Below are 22,669 nucleotides of genomic sequence, written 5' to 3' on the forward strand. Positions count from 1 at the left end.
TTAAATAACACGCCACTGCCCTCTCTTTTTCCATCACAATATTCTTCACATTCCTTTCTTTTCCATTACCACAGACACTCTGTGGGTACTGAACAAGAAGGATCTGGGGTATATTCCACAAATCTCAAGAATCAATTTAATATTTTCTTCACATTTCCTTAATACCTCATTAAGTAGGTGGAAAAAATTGGATCTATCTCAGGGGAGATAGTAAATTAACATTCAACCATTTGGGATTCCAGAAGCAATACATAATATTCTATATCACATTAAACCTTGATGTTGTTCTTTGAAAAATACACTAATACTACATTGAATCCATCTTTTGTAGAATAGATTATAGCATGATCATTAAAGTAAAACAAAGCAATGCAACAAAAGAAAATATTTTTCACTGGATTTCTTTGACTAGATAAACAAATGTTTTATTAATGCCTCTCCATATGCCTCTCCTGAAGCAATTTACTTGCACTGAGCACTGATTTGAGAAATGTATGTAATTTAGACTTCACATTATGTTACCTTGAAGGGTTTCTTCAGAGCTTCTTTCACGTCTTTATTCCTCAGACTGTAGAGCATGGGGTTCAGCATGGGGAACAGCACAGTGTAAAATGTGGGCACCAATTTGTCCCTCTCGAGGGACTAGCTGGGTGAGAGTAGATGTAGAGAGTGGAGCCACAGTACAAGGTGACAGAGGCCAGTGGGAGGAACAGGTGGAGAAGGCTTTAAAGTGGCCCTGGGGAGAGTGGATCCTCGGGATGGCAGCGATGATGAAGAGGCAGGAGGCCAGGATGAGCAGAGCTGGTGTGATGACATTGGAGGCCAGGAGAAAGTACAGCACATCCTGGTAGGTCTCCTTCACATCACATGCCAACTTCACCAGGGGTGGGACATCACAGAAAAAGTCATAACAACATTGTCACCACAAAAACTCAAATTGAGTGTGTTGCTGGTGTGTATTATTGCATTGACAAAACCTCCAGTGTAGGAGTAGATAACCAAGCAGATGCACCATCTCCTTGGTATGGCCTGAGCATACAGCAGGTGGTTGGAGATGGCCACATAGTGGTCATAAGCCATGGCAGCCAATAGGTAACACTCACTGTACCCGAGCTCAGCAGAGAAGAAGAACTGAGCTGCACAGCCAGGAAAGGAGATGCTCCTGTCTTCAGAGATGCAGGTCATAAGGATCTTTGGGGTGTAGACAGAGGAATACCAGAGATCCAGTAAAGACAGATTCCCAATGAAAAAGTACATGGGTGTGTACAGCCTTGAGTCATTACAGATCAACACCGTGAGAGTGGTATTTCCTACCAGGGTCACAGAGTAGACACCAAGGAACATCACAAAGAGGACCAGCTGCATCACAGGGTCTGTCATGAAGCCCACCAGGATGAACTCAGTGACCGTGTGATTGCTTCTCTCCATGCTTTAAGGAGACCTCACCTACAAATGAAAGAGTGAGATGTTTACGGCAACCAGTACCAAAGGAGGTCATTCTCTGTTACAAATCTGTGAGATATGGTCAAGGCCATGGTTATTGGAGTAAGGAAGATCTGAGCAGGAATCTTGGCTGGGTTGGGCAAGTGATGGAAACTTTCTGAGCCACAACATATTTATGTCTTTAAAATGAATTTAGTATTAGGAAGCCTTAATGCTGTTTGGCCATTTATTCTTGTATTAAGAAAATATTTCTTGAGCCCTTGGTGCTGTCTAGGCATTGAAATACAGCAGTGAGGTTGATAAGGTTGACCCTTATGGAGTCTTCATTTAGAAGGGAGAGATACATAATACATAAACAAAAAAGTATAGAAATATTTTTAGTTAATGCTAGATGATATTTAGAAAATTAAACTGGCTCATGAAGTGAAGAGGAACTGGGAGTGGAGCTAATTAAATTCAACCACTGAGGGAAAAAATCTGTTTCCCATTTCCCAGCTACAAATGGACAAGTAATTCAAAGCCTGTGAGATGTGGGAAAGGACCTGTTGTTTAGAAGGTAGTGACAGATGAAGGGTGGTAGAATATATCATCCCAATATGCCAATTTGGCATAAGAATTATTTTAAACTAATGGCATTAAAAAAAAAAACAGTAGATACCCAAGTACAGTTTGATCTCCCCTTTAATTCCTTAAAACAAGAGTAAAAACTCTCATGTGAGAGCCACCCTCCCAATACCAGGAGAAAAGAAACATTCTTATTATCAAAGACAGGAAGTTGAGACCAAAAGAATTCTGCACAAAGAGACCTTGTTAAAATAATTCTTTTTTTCTTTTTCTTCCATGTTGTAGCATGTATCATTATTTTATTCTTTTTTATTGCCTAGCAATATTCCTTTATATAGATAAACTATATTTTGTTTACCCATTCATCAGTTGACAGATACTTAATTTTTTCCTTTTGGCAATTATGAACAATGCTGCTATGAAGAAATTTTGAGTAGAAATCTAGGAGCAGAATTGCATAGTCACACAGTAAATCTATATTTAACATTTTTAAGAACTGCCAGACTGTCTTTCACATTAGCTGCACCGTTTTTCAATCCCACCAGCATGGTGTGAGGGTTCTAATTTTTTCTTATTTTCACCAAAACAAGTTGTCTGCCTTTGTAATGTTAGCAATGCTAGTGTTTCTGAAGTGTTATAATACTGTGATTTTTATTTACATTTTCCTAATGACTAGTAATGTTGATCATTTTTTCATGTGCTTATCAGCCATTTGTTTTTCTTCTTTGGAATAATATCTATTCAAATCTTTGGCCCATTTTTAATTAGGTTTTTTGTCTTTTTATTGTTCAATTGTAAGAGTTCTTATATATTCTGGATACAAGTCTCTTATCAGCAATATGACTCGCAAATATTATCTCCCACTTTGGATTATCTTTTCACTTTCTTGGTGATGTACTTTCATGAACAAAGGGTTTTAAATCTGATAAGGTCCAATTTATGTATTTTTTCCTTGCTTGTTTTTGGTGTCTTATCTAAGAAATAATCTAGCCCAATAGCCTAAACCCATAGTCACAAAGATTTGCTCTTTTTGTTCTAAGATTTTTATAGTTTTAGTTCTTAAATGTAGACCTATGACCCATTTTGAGTTGTTTTCTGTATATGGTGTGAGACTGGGAACCAACTTCACTGTTTTGAGTGTAAATATCTAGTTGTTCCAACACCAATTGTTGAAAAGATTATTCTTTCCCAACTGAATTATCTTGGCACCCTTGTCAAAAATCAGTTGATTATTGTTTCAGTTTCCTGTTGTCCCTGTAACAAGTTACTTCATACTTAGTGGTTTAGAACAATACGAATATATTATCTTATAGTTTGTTAGGGTTAGAAGGTGGGCTCAACATGGTTCCGACAGGGCTGAAATCAAGGTGTCGGCAGGGCTGTGTTCCTTCTGGGAGACTCTCAGGGAAAACCCTTTCCTTGCCTCTTTCAGCCTCTAGACGCTGCCCACATTCCATGGCTCATGATCCCTCTCCTCCATCTTCAAAGTCAGCACCATTGTGTCTCTATGACCATTCTTTAACAATCACATCCCCCCTGACTCCTTCTGCCTCTGTTTTCAATGTTTAAGGATCCTTGTGATTATGTTAGGTCCAGCCTATAATCCAGTATAATCTATTTTAAAGTCACTTGATTAGCAACCTTACTTTCCACTTCCTTTGTAACCAAATATATTCACATGTTCCAGGGATTAGAATATGAATGTTTTGGAAGACGTTATCCTACCTACCAAAACCACAATTGTAGCATTTTTTTTTTCCTGGACTCTCTATTCTATTCCTCTGATCTCTGTGTCTGCCTTTATGCCAGTGCCTCACTGTTTTAATTCCTGTAGCTTGTAGTAAGTTTTTAAATTGAGATGTCTGAGCCCTCCAGCTCTGTCCTTCCTTTTGCAACAATTCTTACATTCCTTTTGCCTACACATATATTCTTAGTCACTGTTTCACAATTGCTTCTCTTTGTTCAACTTGTGGAAATCATTTAGATTTTGCCACTTCTTTGGGTCTTTATTTCTTCATGAGGGCTTCCCTGTGATATAAAACTTATACTTAATAAATGTGTATGCTTTTCTCCTGTTAATTTGTCTTATGTCAGTCTAATTTTCAGGCCCAGACCCTAAAGTAAAATTTTGCCTCCCCTACACAGTTTTCCTCCACAATCATAGAGGAAATTCTCCCCTCAGTTATTCTGCAGGATCCTTTGGCACATTTATCATAAATCCCAGAGAGAGAATCAAACTGAGCATTAGAGTGAACTGTCACAGTGGAGACCTGCAAATTATCCATCTGGTTATGGCAAGTAAAAAAAAAAAAAAAGTAATTGTAAGCTCTTTTGGGGTCTAAAAGCCTAGGATTTAGCACTGTTTTCCTGTTTTTATAACTAGCCATGTACAATTCTACAAAGGACACATCCCAGTTTGATCCCATCTGTAGTGGTAGTTCTCAGTTCTATCACATTCAAAAACTTCCACTTTACAACAAACATTTTTTAATGTTTTTTTTTTTTATGGTGCTAAAATGAAATTTATAGTTAATATAACATTTTGGTCCTCTGAGACCCAAAATCCCATTTGGCAGTTGTTCTTCCACACATAAAACAAACAATACTCTTGGACACCCTGCTGGTGTCCAAGAATTCAACACAATTCTGACATTATCTACCCTGAGATAGCATTGGATTTTACAGGAAAAGGGCTCAGTCCCACAAGACTGCTCCTTCTCCCAACTTCAGATATCAGTTGCAAGCCCAGGTTGTTACCTGTACTTCTGAACAACCTTCTATAAATCAGAGGTTTCCAGGAGCCCCCAACTTGAGTTTGATTAAATTCCCAGAGGAACTCCCAGAACTCAGAGAAACATTTTATCTAGGAGTTATGTGAAGGACTAAAAAGACAGCTGGAGAATATCCCTGAGGGGTAAGATTACTTGCGATGATATTGTGCCCAGTTCACCTTTTCATGAGTCTACTGGGTCTCTGGGGTCATGCAGAGATGTGAGCCCACTAGGAAACAAACTCTAAGACAGTAGAAATTTTTTTCTGTTTTGTTCATTGCTGTACACCTGGTAACTAGAATATTACCAGGCATATAGTAGACACACATACATATTTAATGAATGAATGAGTGAATGAATGAATGAGTTGCAAGAGAAACAAGTCCATAGTATCAATTTTCTGGGTGGCTTCTAATGATGTCATTTTATCCTTTGACTATCAACAGAATTGTTTGAAATCTTCTATGTATTTTCTGGTACGAGTAACCCTTGGCCAGTTGTGTTGCCTGCAGAAAGGAATAGGGAGAAACAAAGAAATCTGCCTACAAAATATCCTTACCAAATATTTGTCCAAATGGACTGAGTCTGTGTTGTCAGCTAAAGAATGTCACCATCTGGCCCTACGGGGGTTAAGTCATTAGCTACTGAATTTGCCGACCTTCAACACACCCTGAAAAGAGTTCAGGCTGGAGATGAGGAATGAGACACTGTGCTCTGGGAAAACTGTCAGGACAGGCCTTCAAATAGATATTTCCAGGAGGAAATTCTATGAATGCAATTTCCTGCATCTTCCCTTAGGAAGAGAAGCACTAAGATCACTAAGATGTCTGGGTCTTGTGACCAGCAGCAACCTTCTACCAAGCTGTGTGCTTGATTGCACGATGCCTCTAAAACCACGTATATGCTGACCTCCCCTCTGGCGTCTTCAGAGCAGTTCCTCAGAGGCATCTAAGAGGGTGTCCCTTGTGTCTCTCAGGCAATAGTCCTAAGTCCCCAAATAAAACTGAAACTCACAGCTCTCACATTGTGCTTTTTTTATTTCAATCAACAGTGTAAGAGAAGCTTTTCAGGTCAGCAACAGACTTTCTGTCATTATATGCCAAGATGGATATAGGAAGCCTGGTCTAGAAATCAGAGCTGACTGTTTAAACCAGAGACAGCTTGGATACCATGAAAAAAAATTGACTTTCAGGCAATTAACAAGGATTCCACTTCTCCATCACTAGTCAACATTGTAAAGGCTCAATTTCTTTCTATGAGATGCAAGGATAACTTATCCCTCCTACAGTGTGTTGTTACTGAGATAACTCAAGGGAGGACTAAGTACAGTGCCTGGCACATCATAGACACTCAGGTAACCAGTGGTTCTCAAATGTCATGCCCATGGCATTCACCTGGCCCAGCCCAGAGCTCCTAACTCAGCAGGCTGGTGGTGGGGCCCAGGAACCAGCTTCCACTGAAGCAGCCTGAGGGCTTGTCTGCGGATCAAGTCTGAGAGATGCTGGAATAAATATCAGTTGTTTCCTTGTTTTTCTTCATATCAGGAGTCCTGCCTCCATTTGAATGTTGTGAAGACTCAAAGAGTTAACAAATGCAAAGATGTGTCACATGTTCACATTTTAAAAGGGAAGCTACAGACAGAGCTACTTTGAATTCTGACACCAACACAGGAGAAGATGGGGCACACATTTCCCTGGGCAGGGACTGACTCAAAGAACTGAGTTCTGTGTTTGTTAACCAGAGCCAGAACACTGTGACAATCCAGCTGTGTTTGCTAACTAGCTGACGTGTTCTGCTTCCTAACTAAGGATATATTTCTGTGTCAAATTAAACAATGCACTTTTCTTTCAAAACGATTAAAATATAACCTTTTATATTTTGAGAGAAGCTTCTCTTAGCTGGAATTCTTCTCAAAAATGCCATATGCCTTTGTGCTATCTTAAAGAATATTAAACTGAAAGAAATTTGAATTTTTTTGAATGTCTTTTGGCCTTTAGAAAAATAACCTCTAGTAATCACTGCTGCTTCATCTAGTTACCTCAGTTGCCCTTGAGATATTAACAATGCTGCTTCTTTTGTAAGTGGTTCCTGATAGTAGCTTGCTTGTTGTTTTTCTGGTGTAATTATGTCATTATTATTATTTTTCTTTCATCCCTTGTCTTTTTCTGTAGTATTAATGGATATTTTTGTCTCTAATAATGAAAAGTGCTACTTCTTCTTGTGAACTCCCAGAAGTTTCAGAAACTTCAGTAGGAAGATGGTGAAGATATTTCAAAAGATGCCCTTTCATTAGAACATATTGTATCTTAGTATGTGAATGATCTTAAGACAGGTTGTGAGGAACAGGTAACATTTTCCATCTAACGGTAGCATCTGAATTGGTCAACTTACCTAAAATTATCAGCAACATCATCACCTCAACAGGGTTCAAATCTGCCTGTCCCAGAATCTTTTATGCCAGTTTCTGAATCCCGAGGATTGTACTTCCTGCTGCCCCTTAGGCTTTCCTAGGCTTTGTTAATAACTAACAGGACAATTAAATAATATTGCATGTTAACAAAGTGGGTATTATTCAATGATGGGAAATATGTATTTTTTGAGACTACAATTCCCTGGTGAAATGTAATGTCACAATTTCCATTGCCATTCTCTCTAGTTATGTAGAAGGCAAAATAAACATATGTGCACACGCTTGTGTATACTATACATTTATATGCATATATTTGCATATTAAAGCATATACATTCAGTAATGCTGATATCTTTATTATCTGTTGAATACCTTTCTTTTGTCTTTCCAAATCCATTCTCTACACTTTTAACCTGCTCTTTGCTTCAGGATGATCAGCTGTCAACTGTATCAGTAGGTTCCTTTGTGCTCTCTCTGCTTAATGGGTTTAACCAGTGGTTGTCACTAGCGAGGAAGTAAGTGAGGTCAGAGTGACTTTTCTCTGTCCTCTTTGTTTGCAAAGATACCACAGATGTCTGCATCCCTGGACCTAGACCATAGCTCCTGCCAAGTGACCCATTTCCAAGCTCTCTCTCCAGAGCGTATAACCTCACTCTGTTCTTACACAATCAAGAATAGAGAAGTAACACTCTCCGAAGTTATTAGTTCTAGGGTTAGTACACTATTTCTTGGGATACAAATAGAAATTATACATATCTTTTGGTAAGTTGGCTTTTGTTGAAATTTAAATCTGGACTATCCAACGGAAGAAAAGAAACAGGCAGGCAGAAAGCCGTATTGCAATATTTAACTTCCAGAGACAAGAAGGGAGCAATTTCCCAATGTGCCACAAACCCTAGATCATAACCAAATATTTTGTTGTTCAGATACTCATGGCAATGTCTCATGGATTAGGTGATTCTTATGGAATGAAGTAGCTAAGAAAACAACAAAGGTGATATTTTTCTTGTAAGGAAAAAATATCTGTCTTTACTTGGATAAAAACTAGCTCAAGATGGTCCAGTAGGGAAATGCCACTCCTTGATAATTCTCCAGGCTGAGCTAGTTTACAGCCACTGAAAACTTGAACCAATGGGGAAACATGGATCCTTTGAGGAAGAATCTTGAAACTTAGCCAATGTGTACACTATACATCTTATTCCAAGGCTTCTTGTGAATGGCTAGCTACCATTTATGAGAGTAATCTTATATGGGGAAAAGGTAAATATCTAGATCTTCTGTGGGTTATTGGATATTGACTCTGAATTAACACTAATCTCCAGTGATGGAAAAACATCAGGGGTACACACTTAACAGTGGGTCTTGTAAAATAATTTAAAGATAGTTTTGGCTTGCATGCATCTCTCATTGAGCCCAGTCAGAACAGATATGTAGACGATTATTTTTACCCAGACCCAGACATCATATTGGGTACAGCTACATACAATACAACCAAACCCTCATTTTAGCTCCCTGTCCCTGACCCATGGAATGAGGATTACCGTTGTTGGGAGTTCAAGTAGAAATTCCTGTAATTGCTTCCCCTAGATCTCCTCAGCTAAGGCAGTATACAAAATGCAGTGTAGCCTCCCTGGGGGCAAGTGCTGATATTAGTGCTTTCATCAAAACTTGAAGATGCCAGGTTAGGGATCTCAGTCCCTCACATTGAACTCCTCTCTTTGTCTGAGGGAAAAGAATTGAGGGTCTTCAAAGGGGAGGTCATGAGTGAACAATGACGGAATGCTTCCCCAGAAAAACACCCTCAGGTGCTCTGACCCTTTGGAATCCAGGAAGTACCCTGGTTGTGCTGGGCTCCTCCTGCATTGAACTGATAGGGGCCACTCTGCTGGGCAGGGTGATTGATGCCAGTCACCAGAGAAAAATTATTGGAGGCTGTAAAATACGATCAAGAAGTATCATGGCTGGAACCCAGGGGATTTAGTAGTGCATTTCCTAGCATCTCCTTAGCCTTCTCTGTCAAAGGAAAAGTACCACAAACAAATAAAAACAAGACAATCAAAGACCCAGTTCTAACAGTAAGATAATTTGGACAACTTACCAGATAACTTTCATTCAACTGAGGGGCTGAGAAAACGTGAAGGGACCACAGCCATGCAAGAAGGGAGGTAAAGAGGGAGGTTTGCTTTGTAATTATTACAATGGGAAGTTAAAGTAAATTTTAGCCATATGGATCCTATTGCCCACCTCCTTTTTTTTTTCACCAGATACAACTCTGAATGTGAATTTAAAAAACCCTATATAGTGTGATTTTGGGGATACCAAAAGTCCTGCTCTCCAGAAATATCTACTGGCCATCACTTGCTGTGAAAGACCATAAGTATCAATTTTTTAAAATAGCACATGGAAATCCAAGGAAATTTTTGCATGCTGAAGTATACTCACAAACATTTGTACTTACAAAAATGTTTATTAAAGCTCATATATCTAAAAGACACAGATTAGAAACTACTTTCATTTAAGACTTCGAACTTCATTTGTAATTTGAGTAATAAAAGTCTCTTAGAAATATATGCTGTAATTTCAAATTAATGTTGAAGATTCTTTTGAATGCTTTACAACCATAAGCTGCACATGCAACATTCCCAACAGTCAGTAAAAAAAGCTGACTGCCAAATTTACACTTAAACATATTATAAAACATTCTCTAAAACACTAATGCCATATATTTAATTAAAGTTTTATTACTTTCTCATTTTTTTTAATGTCTTCCTAGGATCATCATTATCCGTATCTTATCATCTTACTGGGATCTGGTAATGCTATTTAGACTTGGTTTTGGAGTTGAGATTACTTTTTCATATACAAAATACTACGGCTATACACTTAGGTCAATGAAATTTACCATATCTGGGTATATTTAAAATTATTTGGAGAACGGGACTTGGTTTGTCCTTTTGAAAGGATTTAAGTAGGAGATCTTGACAAGTAGTTTGAGTATCTTCATTGTAGTTAAATATCAAGATTTACAATGCTAGGATGTTTCAAGAATAGGTTTTTTACACCAACGTAACTTTTTGTTACTGACACTTCCCCATAGAATGATGTAGTTAGAATATATTTTATAGAAAGTTTTTTATTATTAGTAGGTAATAGATATCTTTTAGAAAATGAGAGTCTGCATAAATAGCTTTTGGTTTCAGAACGTTGTCTAAATCAAGCATCTCAGGGTTATACTGTTGGGCCTAGCTTCTGTTGGATTACTTCGTGTTACAACAAGTAGTGATGATATATGTTGGATTTAAATTTCAGTTTAATATATATCCCTGCCTGTGCTGATTAGTCTTTCCTGCTCTGAGTGGAGTTGCTACATTTTGGGGAACTACTTGCTGACATTTTACTTTCTTGCATTTTTAAAACTGCTTATACCTATAGAAATAAGGACATTTTCAGGATTATTGAAATGCATTACATTAACATTGTTTCAGTTTTAAAAATCAAAATTGTATGCATCTCATCATATTTCCTCACTTGCCTAATCACTCCCTTTACATATTCCCTATAAAATTTTTCTCTTTAGAATAATGTGCACACGTAGACTTTTATTTCTCAAGTTCTTTCACCTCATTGTAGTTATTATTATTATTTATTAAAATGATTGTGTTTTGATGCTCAAAAAGTCACAATTTGGAAGAAGTCTATGTAGATTCGCTACTATAAAATAAAAGAATAGCCCAGTGGGTTACACAGTGATTCACAAAAATCATATCTATGGGAACTTGACTGATTTTTTCCCTTAATTGAGCAACATGGGTAAGAGATGTAGATTGAAGAGGTCATGCTTGCTAAGTCTAGTTGTACTGATTATTTCATGGATGACTCTGGATCTTTGTCTTAATGATTCTAGGGGAAAAATTATATAAAATGCTTAAGAAATTTAGTTATGGGTATGGAAACTGATGATTTCCACTACTTAATATTCATAGAAAAAACTGAAAATTTAATTCAGCATTCTTTTTCTGTTTCTAGGAAAAACTATCTAAATATTACCAGCCAGTCAAAAACCTTCATATGCTAAAGGAGTGTGCTGTTTTCTCACTGTAGTAAGATAGAAAGTAGGTTTTGGTTTCAAGTTCTTTGTGTCTAGTCTAGAGTAACATGAAATTTAATTAAAATCCTTATATTTCTATACTTAAATTTTATCCTCCAAATTGCCTTAACTTTCTCCCTTAGGTGTCTTGAATGGCCAGGTATCAAGGGTGCAAATTCTTTAACAGTCATGGTGAGAATTCTTGATCATGATGGAACGTCATGGCTGCACTTCTTGAAATATAATTACCTGATGAAAAATTGTCTTTGCATCTCATTAAAAGGACTGGATCTTCATTTATTTGAAGAGTTTATTCAGAGCCTCTTTCACATCCTTATTCTTCAGGCTATAGATCATGGGATTCAACATGGGAAACACCACAGTGTAAAATATAGAAAGCATTTTGTCCCTGTCCAAAGAACAGCTCAATCGTGGACGAGCATAGATGTGGAGAATGGAGCCATAGTACAAGGTGACAGAGGCCAGGTGGGAGGAGCAGGTGGAGCAGGATTTGAGCTGACCCGGGGTGGAGTGGATCTTCAAGATGGTGGTTATGATGAAGAGGTAGGAAGCGAGTATGACTGCAGTGGGTGTGATGACATTGGAGGCCAGGACAAAGTACAGCACAGCCTGGTAGCCATCCTTCCTGCCACAAGCCAGCTTCACAAGTGGTGGGATATCACAGAAAAAGTCATCAATAATATTGTTACTACAAAAGTTCAAGGCAAAAGTTCCTTTGGTAATGATGGAAGAGTTAATAAAGCCACCAAGGTATGAGGCTGCTACCAAAAATGCACACAGCCTAATGGGCATGGCCTGAGAGTAAAGCAGTGGCTTTGAGATGGCCACATAGTGGTCATAAGCCATGGCAGCCAACAGGTAACACTCACTGTATGCCAGCCCAGCAGAGAAGAAGAACTGAGCTGCACAGCCAGCAAAGGAGATGCTCTTGTCTTCAGAGATGCAGGTCATGAGGATCTTTGGAGTGTAGACAGAGGAATGCCAGAGATCTAGAAAAGACAGATTCCCAATGAAAATATACATGGGTGTGTGCAGCCTTGAGTCATTACAGATCAACACCATGAGGGTGGTGTTTCCTAACACAGTCACAGAGTAGACACCAACAAACATGATGAAGAGGACCAGCTGCATCACAGGGTCTGTTGTGAAGCCCAGCAGGATGAATTCACTGTGTGATTGCTTCTCTCCATGGCCACAGGGAATCTCACCTAGGAGAAGAGAAAATGAGCCTGAATCACTGAGTCTCCCAAATAGAAAATATACCAAAATATACAGCATTGTATTACTTCCAATTCTTGAAGTCTAGGATCCAGCAATGTAAATGCTCATTTTAGAAAGAGTTTTCATTTTGCCACAAAACCACTCAGACTTTACAACTATATATTGTTAAAAGATAAACTTAGGCACATTATAATTTTCAAGTGTTTCTCTGAATAAACATCAATTTAAATCAGGCAGCTCTAAACCAAATGTGGTTAGAAGTTTTTCTACAGACAGGAGATAGGGCAGAGATATTTATGGAGTAGATGTGGAGGCAAAACAAGGAAAATGTTTGATTGGCCATAGTTTAAGTGTCTGCAACATTAGGAAAACCTAGTTTGCTGCTTGTGATTGGCTGTTCTTAAGTTTCATTTTCTCAGATTCAAGTGAATTGGGCCTGCCTTTGGGTTTGGTTGGCTTACACAGGCTGCCAAGGTAAAAAAGATATCTAAGTCTGATGATTTCCTTGTTTAATGACTTTAAAAATATTCAATTCCATATTTCTGAAGTTGGTTAATTATTTTTTCCAGTGAAGAACAATTGTTCAACTAAAGGAAAGATGGACACTTATTTTCTTGTACTTTGGTCCCTTTCATAATGACAGTTTGCTGTTTCATTAAATGTGTGACTTCTTAGCTTAAATTGTTACTTGTTTGTATCTGAAGTACTGAACTTTACCTACTTTTAATATATTTTTTAAAATAATGAAATATTTTTCTTTTAGTGTGCCCATATAGTAGAACACCATACAGTCATTATAAATTTATATCTCATAGTAGTATCTACACATAGAGGAAAATACTTATGAAATTATAAGTAAAAAAGAGAATATATACACAATTTTGGGAAAAAGTATGTATAGGATAAACTTTTTAATACATGTCCTACAATAAAAAATGATAAAGGGTCAATTTTAAATGTAAGTGATTCATATATACTATATAAATAATACTGTACTGGAAACATTTACATTATTTTAAATTTTATTGCTTTTATAATTTTTTAGTATTAAGGAGTTTTTTCCTTTAATAATAACAATTAAGCAAAAATAGATGTCTTAGAATAAGACACTAGATGTAGTGTTGTGTTTAGTAACATGGAACTCTCACTTTCTTCAGGATTTTCTGCACATATAACTATAACCATTCTATTTTAATGGATAGACAGGAATATATCAAACTGTACATCTATTTAACACTCAAAGGACAACTCTGTCCACACTAACTCCCATCAACCTAACTATTTTTGTAACTAAATGAAAAACAAAGAATATGATTATTTGTATCCCCATCACCTTGGAATCTAAAAAAACACTTAGTTCATAAAAGACTATCAATATTATTGTTAATAAATGCCATTCTAATAAATTAATTCTTTCCTGAGTAAAATACTGATCAATATATGATTATTCCACTTAGACTTTTGGTACTACTGCTCTACTAAAGACATCCTCATCAAAGGTCAATGACCGCACATAGCTAAATCCATAATCCCCTTTGGCTTCTCATCTGATTTGATTTATCAGAAGGAGAGAATGTTTCCAACAGAAAGACCTGATAAACTACTCTACAATGAGTCATATGCATTATTTTACTTATTCCCACAACATATCAGCAATTTGACCGGTGTCCATATCAAGTTTTACTGAGTAGCTAGTAATTACACAGGTAGTAAGTGATGCCGTCTTACTCCAGAAACCTGGTACTTAACCACTAAGTTACCTTCTTTAATATCTGATATTAGGGTGACAGTTGGTTGTGGACTCCGTAGGTCCTTTTCCTTCTGGTTATGATACCTTAACTCAAAACAAATAGGATAATGCTGAGCGAATCAGATGCTGTCCTAAGTGAGTGGTTCTTACATGTGGCATCAGATACATGTTTCCAAGTAGCTTTCAAATCATCTTCTGGCAGAGTCATTTGAATTTTACATTTACGGCCAATCCTGATTATGAATATAGAAACATTCTGCTCACCACCCCCGAAACCTGGACATTTACCTGCAACTCACAGTCACAGCCAACAGAGGACCACATCACGGATCCAGGTAATTTATAACTGCTTTAGCTCCCAGTGTATTTGATACTTTAAACACCACAAGGGTTCAGAGCTTTGAAAGACTCTGAAAAAGCAAGTCACCAAAAAGTGCGTTGACATTATTTACGAGATTCTTGCTCAATGTAAAAGAAGAGAATGAGTGAAAAAGTAATGATATTAATTACTGTATTTTGAGAAACTGTTCTTTGCAGAACACTTTCCTTGGAACTTTTTTAAAATTGTCAAACAACTCTATGGAGTATGTATTGGAGTTTTCTATGATAGACAAGAAAAAAAAGATTAAGAGCAATTAATTAACTTGCCCAGGTAAACTTAGTGAGTGCCGTGAGGATTTAAACACATGACAATCTGATTAGAAAATTCAGTTTTTCCCCTACACCAAGCGTACTTCTGGGAGACTTATCTTTGAGTATCAATTCAACTATGACTCCAATGTTTTAAAAGTGGCCTTCTGTTATCCTTAGTGTCTATACAGATAACTCTGGCAACAAACATATCCAGTATCACTTTTCCTCAGCTCATTATCCAATTTTTAAATGATAAGAAAGGTGTCATATATCATAATAAAATTTACTGAGACCTTAGTCTGTATCAAACATTCCACTGATGGCTTTAAAAGACTCAACTCATTTTAACCTTTACAATAATCTTTTGACATAAATATGATTATTATTCTCATTTTACAGTTGAGCTGTATGAGACATAGAAATGATTGTATGCAAGGTCACAAAATTTGAGACTTGTAGAGCCAAGATTCAGGACCAGTTCTCTCAGCACTCATCATTTGTCCCAATGCCTGCATACCTCTCTAGCATTTGCTATACCCCAGGTGCTCTGTCAAATACTATGGAAAGTGATAGAACAAAGGTCTGGGGCTTGACTTCAAAAAATGTAGTTTATTGGGAGAAACCAAGCCTTTATAAACAAATAAGTACAGTAGGTTGTGATAGAACTATTGTTACTGACAGTGGGAGGAGGGCCAGAATGGAGAGCTTCCTAGGGGCAAAGAAGGAAGTGTTGTGTGTGTGTGATGAGAGGTTTCACACAGAAGGGAGAGTCATGGATGTGAGCTTGAAGATGTATGGACTGTTGTCATGTGGGAGGAAGGCGTTTCTGGCAAAGGAAAAGAAACTGCAACTATTTAGATACAGAAGCAGGAAATGGAATGGATGGTTTGTCAGAAAAGCTGTCAGATCCATCTGAGTATAGAGAGTGTATCTGTTAGAAAGAAGTTAGATGGACTGCAGAGGGTTTTTTATGCTACACTCAAAAAATTCTCAAAGACAGTGCCTTCACCTGAACAAGTATTAAAATGCTTGAAATGCCAGGGTTTGTGGCAAAAAGCTTGGTGGTGTTAGGGTGGCAACTACCACTGCTCAAATCATTATGTGCACAGCAAGCCTGATTAATGAATGTATGCATATTTAGTATCAAAAATTAGGAAAAAGACCCTTCTAAAGACTGACCACTACATGTTATGAAGCAAATCAGTGGGCATGGATAATCTAAAACTCAGTCCCTCTGACTCCACACTCTGTCCTCTTTCCACCTGACATACCACTAAATTTCCAGCTCTCTGAGCCTTATTCTTTAGACAATCAACTTTAGTAGGTCAGAGTCCCAAGAATCTTCCTCTATCCTAAGTAGCCCAGTGATTTTGATGCAAGTTCACATATAACATTTTGAGACCCATTGCAGTATCAGCCACATAAATAGGCTTCAGCCTTTCTCCCATGGAGTCCATGGTTGGACTGAAAGTTTTAATTCTGTAATTACATGGTTGGTGCTATTGGCGATCACTCCTAATGTTAGGTGATTTCCACAAGTCACCTCACTCACATGACAAAAGACATCTTTATCACTGTGAAAGCTTAGAAAATTTCAAAGTTTGGGGAGCCCTGAGCCAGGAACCCTGGTGAAAGGCCAAATATATATGAGAAATGCATTTTGGTCATTTGAATGACCAACAAATTTATTTCTCTTGTAAATCACAACATCACAATTATCTCCCTCAAGCATATGTATGCATGTGTATGTAAAATATTCTAAGTCTAATGTAAAGGTGATAAAAAGAATGATAGTTCATTATACAAGTATTATATGGTAATAATTATAGGACTTATTGTAAAATAATGTAAATTTAAATATGTAAATACTAGAATACTTAGTGAAATGGATACACACAAATGTAGAATTTTGTGACTGTATTAGTGACTCAAATATCAAGAGTTGCATTTATATTGGTAATCTTTCTGACAAGGTGAACTATTCTTGATAAAGCTCCAAACAAAACAAATGACAATCTTCCCTCAATTTTGAATTCCTAGGAAAGTCTGGCAAAATATACTTTGCATTTATTTGTAAAGTGGAGTAGGTTTCAAACTCACTTAATTGTAAAGATCTTTTTTTCAATGCATACATATCCATCAAGACATTGGATATTTTGGGTGGGACATTTTTCTTTGGATGGGACTGTCATATGGATGCAAAACATTTTCATCCTTGTCTGGTACATATTAAATCATCAGTAGCATCCCTGACCTTTATGAAAGTCAGATATTCAACCACACGATTAAAAATGTTTCTCAAAGGATGTTATCATCCTGATAAAAACTTCACCCCAAAGCTTTGTATTTTGCTTTTTAAGTCTTCATAATATTCTTCTAGGAATTTTATGAAGGAATAAAAAGATAACTGGGCAATATCCCTCCCTAGTAAGGTTACCCCTGAGGATGTATTGCCTCATTTACATTTTTTAAGGGTTTACTGTGTCATTCGGGTGATGCAGAGTCTGGATCCCACTAGGAAGGAAACTCCATGAAAGTAGGAATTTTTGTTTGCTTTGTTCATTACTATATGCCCAGTGCCTAGATATTACCTGGCACATAATAGACACATAAACATATTTAATGAACAAATGATTAAAAAAATGAATGAATGAGTTGAAAGAGAAACAAATCAATAGTATCAATTTTCTGGGTGATTTCTAATGATGCCATTTTATCCTTAAACCACCAGTGGAATTGTTTGATATCTCACATGCATTTTCTGTCATGAGTAATCACTAGGAGTTGTGTTCCTTGCAGAAAGGAATAGGAAGAAACAAAGAAATCTGCCTACAAAATAGCCTTACCAAATATTTGTTTGCCAAACTGTAGGAGGTCTGTGTAGAAGGTGTTTTTAATGTCAGAACAGATTTACCTCATATGTCATAATAAATAGGTATTATGCCTTAAAAATGAGAGCTGACTACTCAAACTAGAGAACTGGGGTATGATGGGAAAATAGTTGATTTTCAGGCAATTAACAAGGATTCAACTCTTTATCACTAGTCAACATCGTAAAGGCTCAATTTCTTTACATGTAAGAAGAGGAGAAAATCTCTCATCTTAAGGTTTTTGTGAAGGAGATAACTCAAAGAAGGACTAAGCACAGTGCTTGGACATCATTGACTCTCAAGGAACAAGAGTTTCTCAAATTCAGTGCATAAAACACTCACCTGGCCCATCCCAGAGTTCCTAATTCAACAGGCTAGGGGTGGAGTCCAGGAACCAGCTTTCATTAAAGCAGCCCAAGGGCTTGTACTGCAGGTTGTCTGTAGATCAAGCATGTGAAATGCTGAAATAAACATCTGTTGTATCCTTATTCTTCTTCATCACAAGAGTCCTGCCTGCAATGTTGTAAAGACTCAAGGAGTAAAAAAAAATGTAAACAAGTGTTCAGTAATGTTTGCAATGAAAAATAAGAGCTATATAAAGATCTACTTTGAATTTTAAGGCCAACACAAACAAGGTGGGACATACATTTCCTTGGGTAGAAACTGACTTGAAGGTGAGTTTTGTGTTAATCAGAATCAGAACGCTGTGGTAATTTGGCTGTGTTTGCAAACTAGCTAACACCTTATTCTTCCTAAGGTTGTGCTTTTCTGTTTTAAGCTAAATAATGCAGTTTCCTTCCAAAATTAATACAACCAATTTTTTTTTTGTATTTAGAGATAAGTTTCTCTTGTCTGGAAATCTCAAAGGCACCTTATGTCTTTGTGCTTTCATAAAAAACATCAAACTGAAAGAAATTTAACCTTTTTTTGATATCTTTTGGACTTTAGAGGAATAATATCTAGTAATCTCTGCTACTTCTTCCTGCTGCTTGTGTTGCTTTTGGGATGAGGACAATGCTGTATCTTTTGTAAGTGGTCCAGATAGTTGCTTCCTTGTTTGCTTGCTTGTGCATTTATATTTTCCCATTTGTCTTTCTCTGTAATATTAATTGCTCTTTTTGTTTGTCTCTAGTAGAGAGAAATACTACTTCTTGTGACCCTCAGCAGTTTCAGAAACTGCAAGGAAGTTAATGAAGATATTTGAAAAGGGCCCCTTTCTTTAGCCCTTATTGTATGTCAATATGTAAATTACCTTAGGGCTGATTGTGAGAAATATGTAAAAATTTCCATCTACCTATAACATCTGTATTAGACAACTCACCTAAAATTCTCAGCAACACCATCACCATTTGAATTCAACAGAGATCAAGTCTGCCTGTCCAGAATCTTTTATATCAGTTTGTAGACCTCCAGCAATGTAGTCCTGCAACCCCTTAGGATTTCATAACCTTGGGAAATAATGAAAAAAACAATTAAATAAAATTGCATGTTGACAAACTGGTATCATTTAGTATTGGAGATTTTTCTTAGACTGCAATTCCCTGGTGAAATGTAATCAGTCAGAATTTCCATTCTCATTGTCTTTTGAATTGTATGGAAATTAGACTAAGCATAAATGTGCATATATGTCATGTATGCGATATATATTCATATGCATTATCTACATATTAAAGCACAAATATTCAGTGATACTGATATTTTTGGTACATGCTGAATACCTTTCATGTGTTTTTCCAAATCCATTCTCTACCCTCTTAACCTACTTTCTGCTCCAGGATGCTCAGCTGTATTAACTGCCTCTCAGGTATCTTTGCTCTCTGTCTACTTAGTGTGTTTAGCCCATGTTTGTCACAGGCAGGGAAGACAGTGAGGTCAGAGTGGTTTTCCCTAGTCTCCTATCTTGCAGAGATGCCACATCTCTGGACCTCGACCACATGTCCTGCCAGGTGACCCATTCCAAGGTTCTCTCTCCAGTTCACATAAACTCTCCCTCTTCATGCACCTTCAGGAACTGAGGAGGTAACTGCTGTCGGAAGTTATTTGTTCTAGAGTTATCATACTATACCAGGAATTCCCCAAACCACTCACATTCCTTTGTAATTAACCCTTTATTTAACCCTCCCCAAATTAACCAGTATAAGTGGCCATTTGCTACCTGCCAGGTTTATAACTGATACTGATCTTAGTCCCAAGAGATAAAATTCAAATGGTATTAAATTATTCATATGTTTGAAGATTCAAAATATAAACCCATCATTTGGTACATGGGACGGTGGTAACCTGTGGTATCCAATGGCATTAAATTTACTAAAATAATCACCAAGGGCATCATGACATGAAGGACAGGTGGAGGGAGGGCACTGAGAAGTCAGTTTTCTTTGGTGAAGATACATGAAATAGAGATTTTAAGGAACATGTGGGGAGTTGTTTTCTGCTGAAATTTAAACCTGGACTGTTCAACTGAGAAAACAAACAGGCAGCCAGAGAGCCATGTTGCAGTATATAACTCTCTGAACCTGGATGGGAGCAATTACCCAACATATCACTAACTCTAAATAGTAACCAAGTATTTTATTGATCAGACATTTGTGGAAATGTCTCTTGGACTGGGTGCTTCCTGAAGAATGCAGTAGATGCGAAACCAACTAAGGTGATATTTTTATGTAAAGAAAAAAAAAACCACATTTCATTTTCACTTGTGCAAAAACTAGCTTAAGATGTTCTAATAGGGAAATGCAGCCTCTTCTATAATTCTCTGACCTAAGCTAGTTTATAGCCATGGAAACCATAGACTGATGGTGAGTCCAGGTTCCTTTTAGGAAGGACCCTGAAACTCAGCCTTTGATACAGTGTATTCCTCCAAGCCTTCTTGTGAATGGCTTGCAGCCATACATAAAGGTAATCCTATTTTGGGAAAATGGAAGTACCCAGACCTTCTTCTGTAGCTTAGCTGATACTGACTCTGAACTGACAGTACTCTCCAGAGATGGAAAAACACCAGAGTTGCACACTTGCCGGTGGGACTAGTGGAAGTAACTTGAAAGGTACTTTTGGCTGGTGTTCATCTCTCAGTAGGTGCAATGGGACCAGATTTACAGGTGATCATTATTTACCCAGACCCAGACATCATATTGGGTACAGATGTCACAGAATAAAATAGCATCCTCATTTTAGTTCCCTGTTCCTGGCACTTGGAATTAGGGTTATTATTGTTGGAATGTTCTAGAAGAAGCCCTTGTAATTGCTCCCCTTAGGCATCCTCTGCCACAACGGTAAGCAAAATGCAGTATTGCATCCTTGGGGAGAAGTGCAAACATCAGTGCCTTCATTAAATTTGAAGATGCAAGTTTGGTTGTCCCAATTCATCAATTTTAACTCATCTCTTTGTCTGAGGGGAAAGGATTGATGGTCTTCAAAGTGGAGATCATGAGTGAACAAGGTTTACAGGTAAGCAAGTTAAAGAAAGGCTGTAGGAATAATAACTTTTGTTTTGGGAAATAAAATGGAGGGATTCATCTTGGAGTTAAAACAAGTTTGTGTCCCTCAAAACTGTACAATGGAACTAACTCACATTAGGGTTAAACAGTTGCAGCCTTTGAGGGATAAAGAATGCATTCTGAGGTCACTAAGTTTGTAAAGGAGGTTGAGAGACTGCCACATTTTATTGAAACTTCAAAGTCATAGACTGGAAGATGTCTTAAATCCCTTATGTCCACAATGTACTCGATTCTAGTCACAAATGCATACATAGAAGGCTCTTGCTAATCAGGTGGCTGAAGTGACATGCTCTGTGAATGTCAGTCATCCTCTTTCCCCACACACCCCAGTTCATGTCCAATGGGCCATTGTACAGAGTGGCCGTAGCAGCTGGAATGGGTTCAACAACACTGTCTTCTCACTAAGGCAAACTTGTCTAGCACTGCTGTTAGGTGTTCAAAATGCAAATGGCAGAGGCCACCGCTATGTACTTGAGATGCCTTCACATTCTGGGAGATTGCTGAACCATTTGGGTAGCACAGTGATTGGGTTAGACAACTTCCGGCTATTCAGAATTGCAGAGGTAATGAATTTCCTCCTTGCAATAATCACTATTGGGGGACTTATCTGCTTTACATACTCATTTTCTTGCCAGTTATTTTTCCTGCCAGCACCAACAGATGTAGACTTACATAACACCTTTTTCATGACCATGGTATCCACCAAGCATTACCTGTACCAAGAAATACATTGGATGGCAGAGGAATGGTAACAATCCCCCCCTGATTTGCAGAAATAATTGGTTTTACTATTTACATCATTATTTAGAGGTAACTGCCCCGATGCAATAATGGAGTGGCCACATGAAAGTTCAGTCATGGTTATGGAGGTGTCTGCTAAGCATACTACAAGCTTAAAAAGAGCAGCAAATGTATCATTCATTTTCCCTTATTGAGAATGTTTATCCTTATAACCCCAAGAGATGAGATGGGAATGGCCCCTGTAGTGACCAGGAAAATAAGCCTTCCAAAGATCCAGGTACAGACAGTGTAATTGTCCAAAGGACCTAGCTGCTGACCTCTGATATACATCCCCCCAATTTGTATCAAGGTCACGCCTCCCACATGGTCCTCCCAGCTAATGACTGAGTACAGCAGGCATACAAGTGCAGGACCATTGTGTTAGACAGTGGACGCGCTTGATCACTGATTTTACCTCAAGGACCTTCCAGTGATGCTGCTGAACTGACTATAGTCTGAACAATGACCCAGGATGTTTTTGCCCATCCTTCTTTCCATCTCTTCTTCACTTGCAGCCAGACTTGCGTCATGTTGGTGGCATTCATTCTTTTCTTCTGGCTCCCTCTCCATTTTCTCTTACACAGTCAGTTATTTTCCTGAATATTTATTCATGCATATGTAAT

At 37.6% G+C, this 22,669-nt stretch overlaps 1 protein-coding gene and 1 pseudogene across 1 annotated transcript; both read right to left on the reverse strand.

The window, feature by feature from the left end:
- Positions 1 to 224: 224 nt before the first annotated feature.
- On the reverse strand, positions 225 to 1,428 carry LOC116155198 (olfactory receptor 9G19-like; annotated as a pseudogene).
- A 10,128-nt stretch (positions 1,429 to 11,556) lies between these two features.
- Positions 11,557 to 12,485, reverse strand: LOC116155451 (olfactory receptor 9G1). Its single transcript, XM_064482407.1, is given in 2 exon segments — positions 11,557 to 12,461; positions 12,464 to 12,485. Coding segments are annotated over 2 exon segments (912 nt in total). The 3' UTR covers positions 11,557 to 11,571.
- Positions 12,486 to 22,669: the final 10,184 nt, after the last annotated feature.

Source organism: Camelus dromedarius, chromosome 35 (assembly GCF_036321535.1).
Source record: "Camelus dromedarius isolate mCamDro1 chromosome 35, mCamDro1.pat, whole genome shotgun sequence".
Lineage (NCBI taxonomy): Eukaryota > Metazoa > Chordata > Mammalia > Artiodactyla > Camelidae > Camelus > Camelus dromedarius.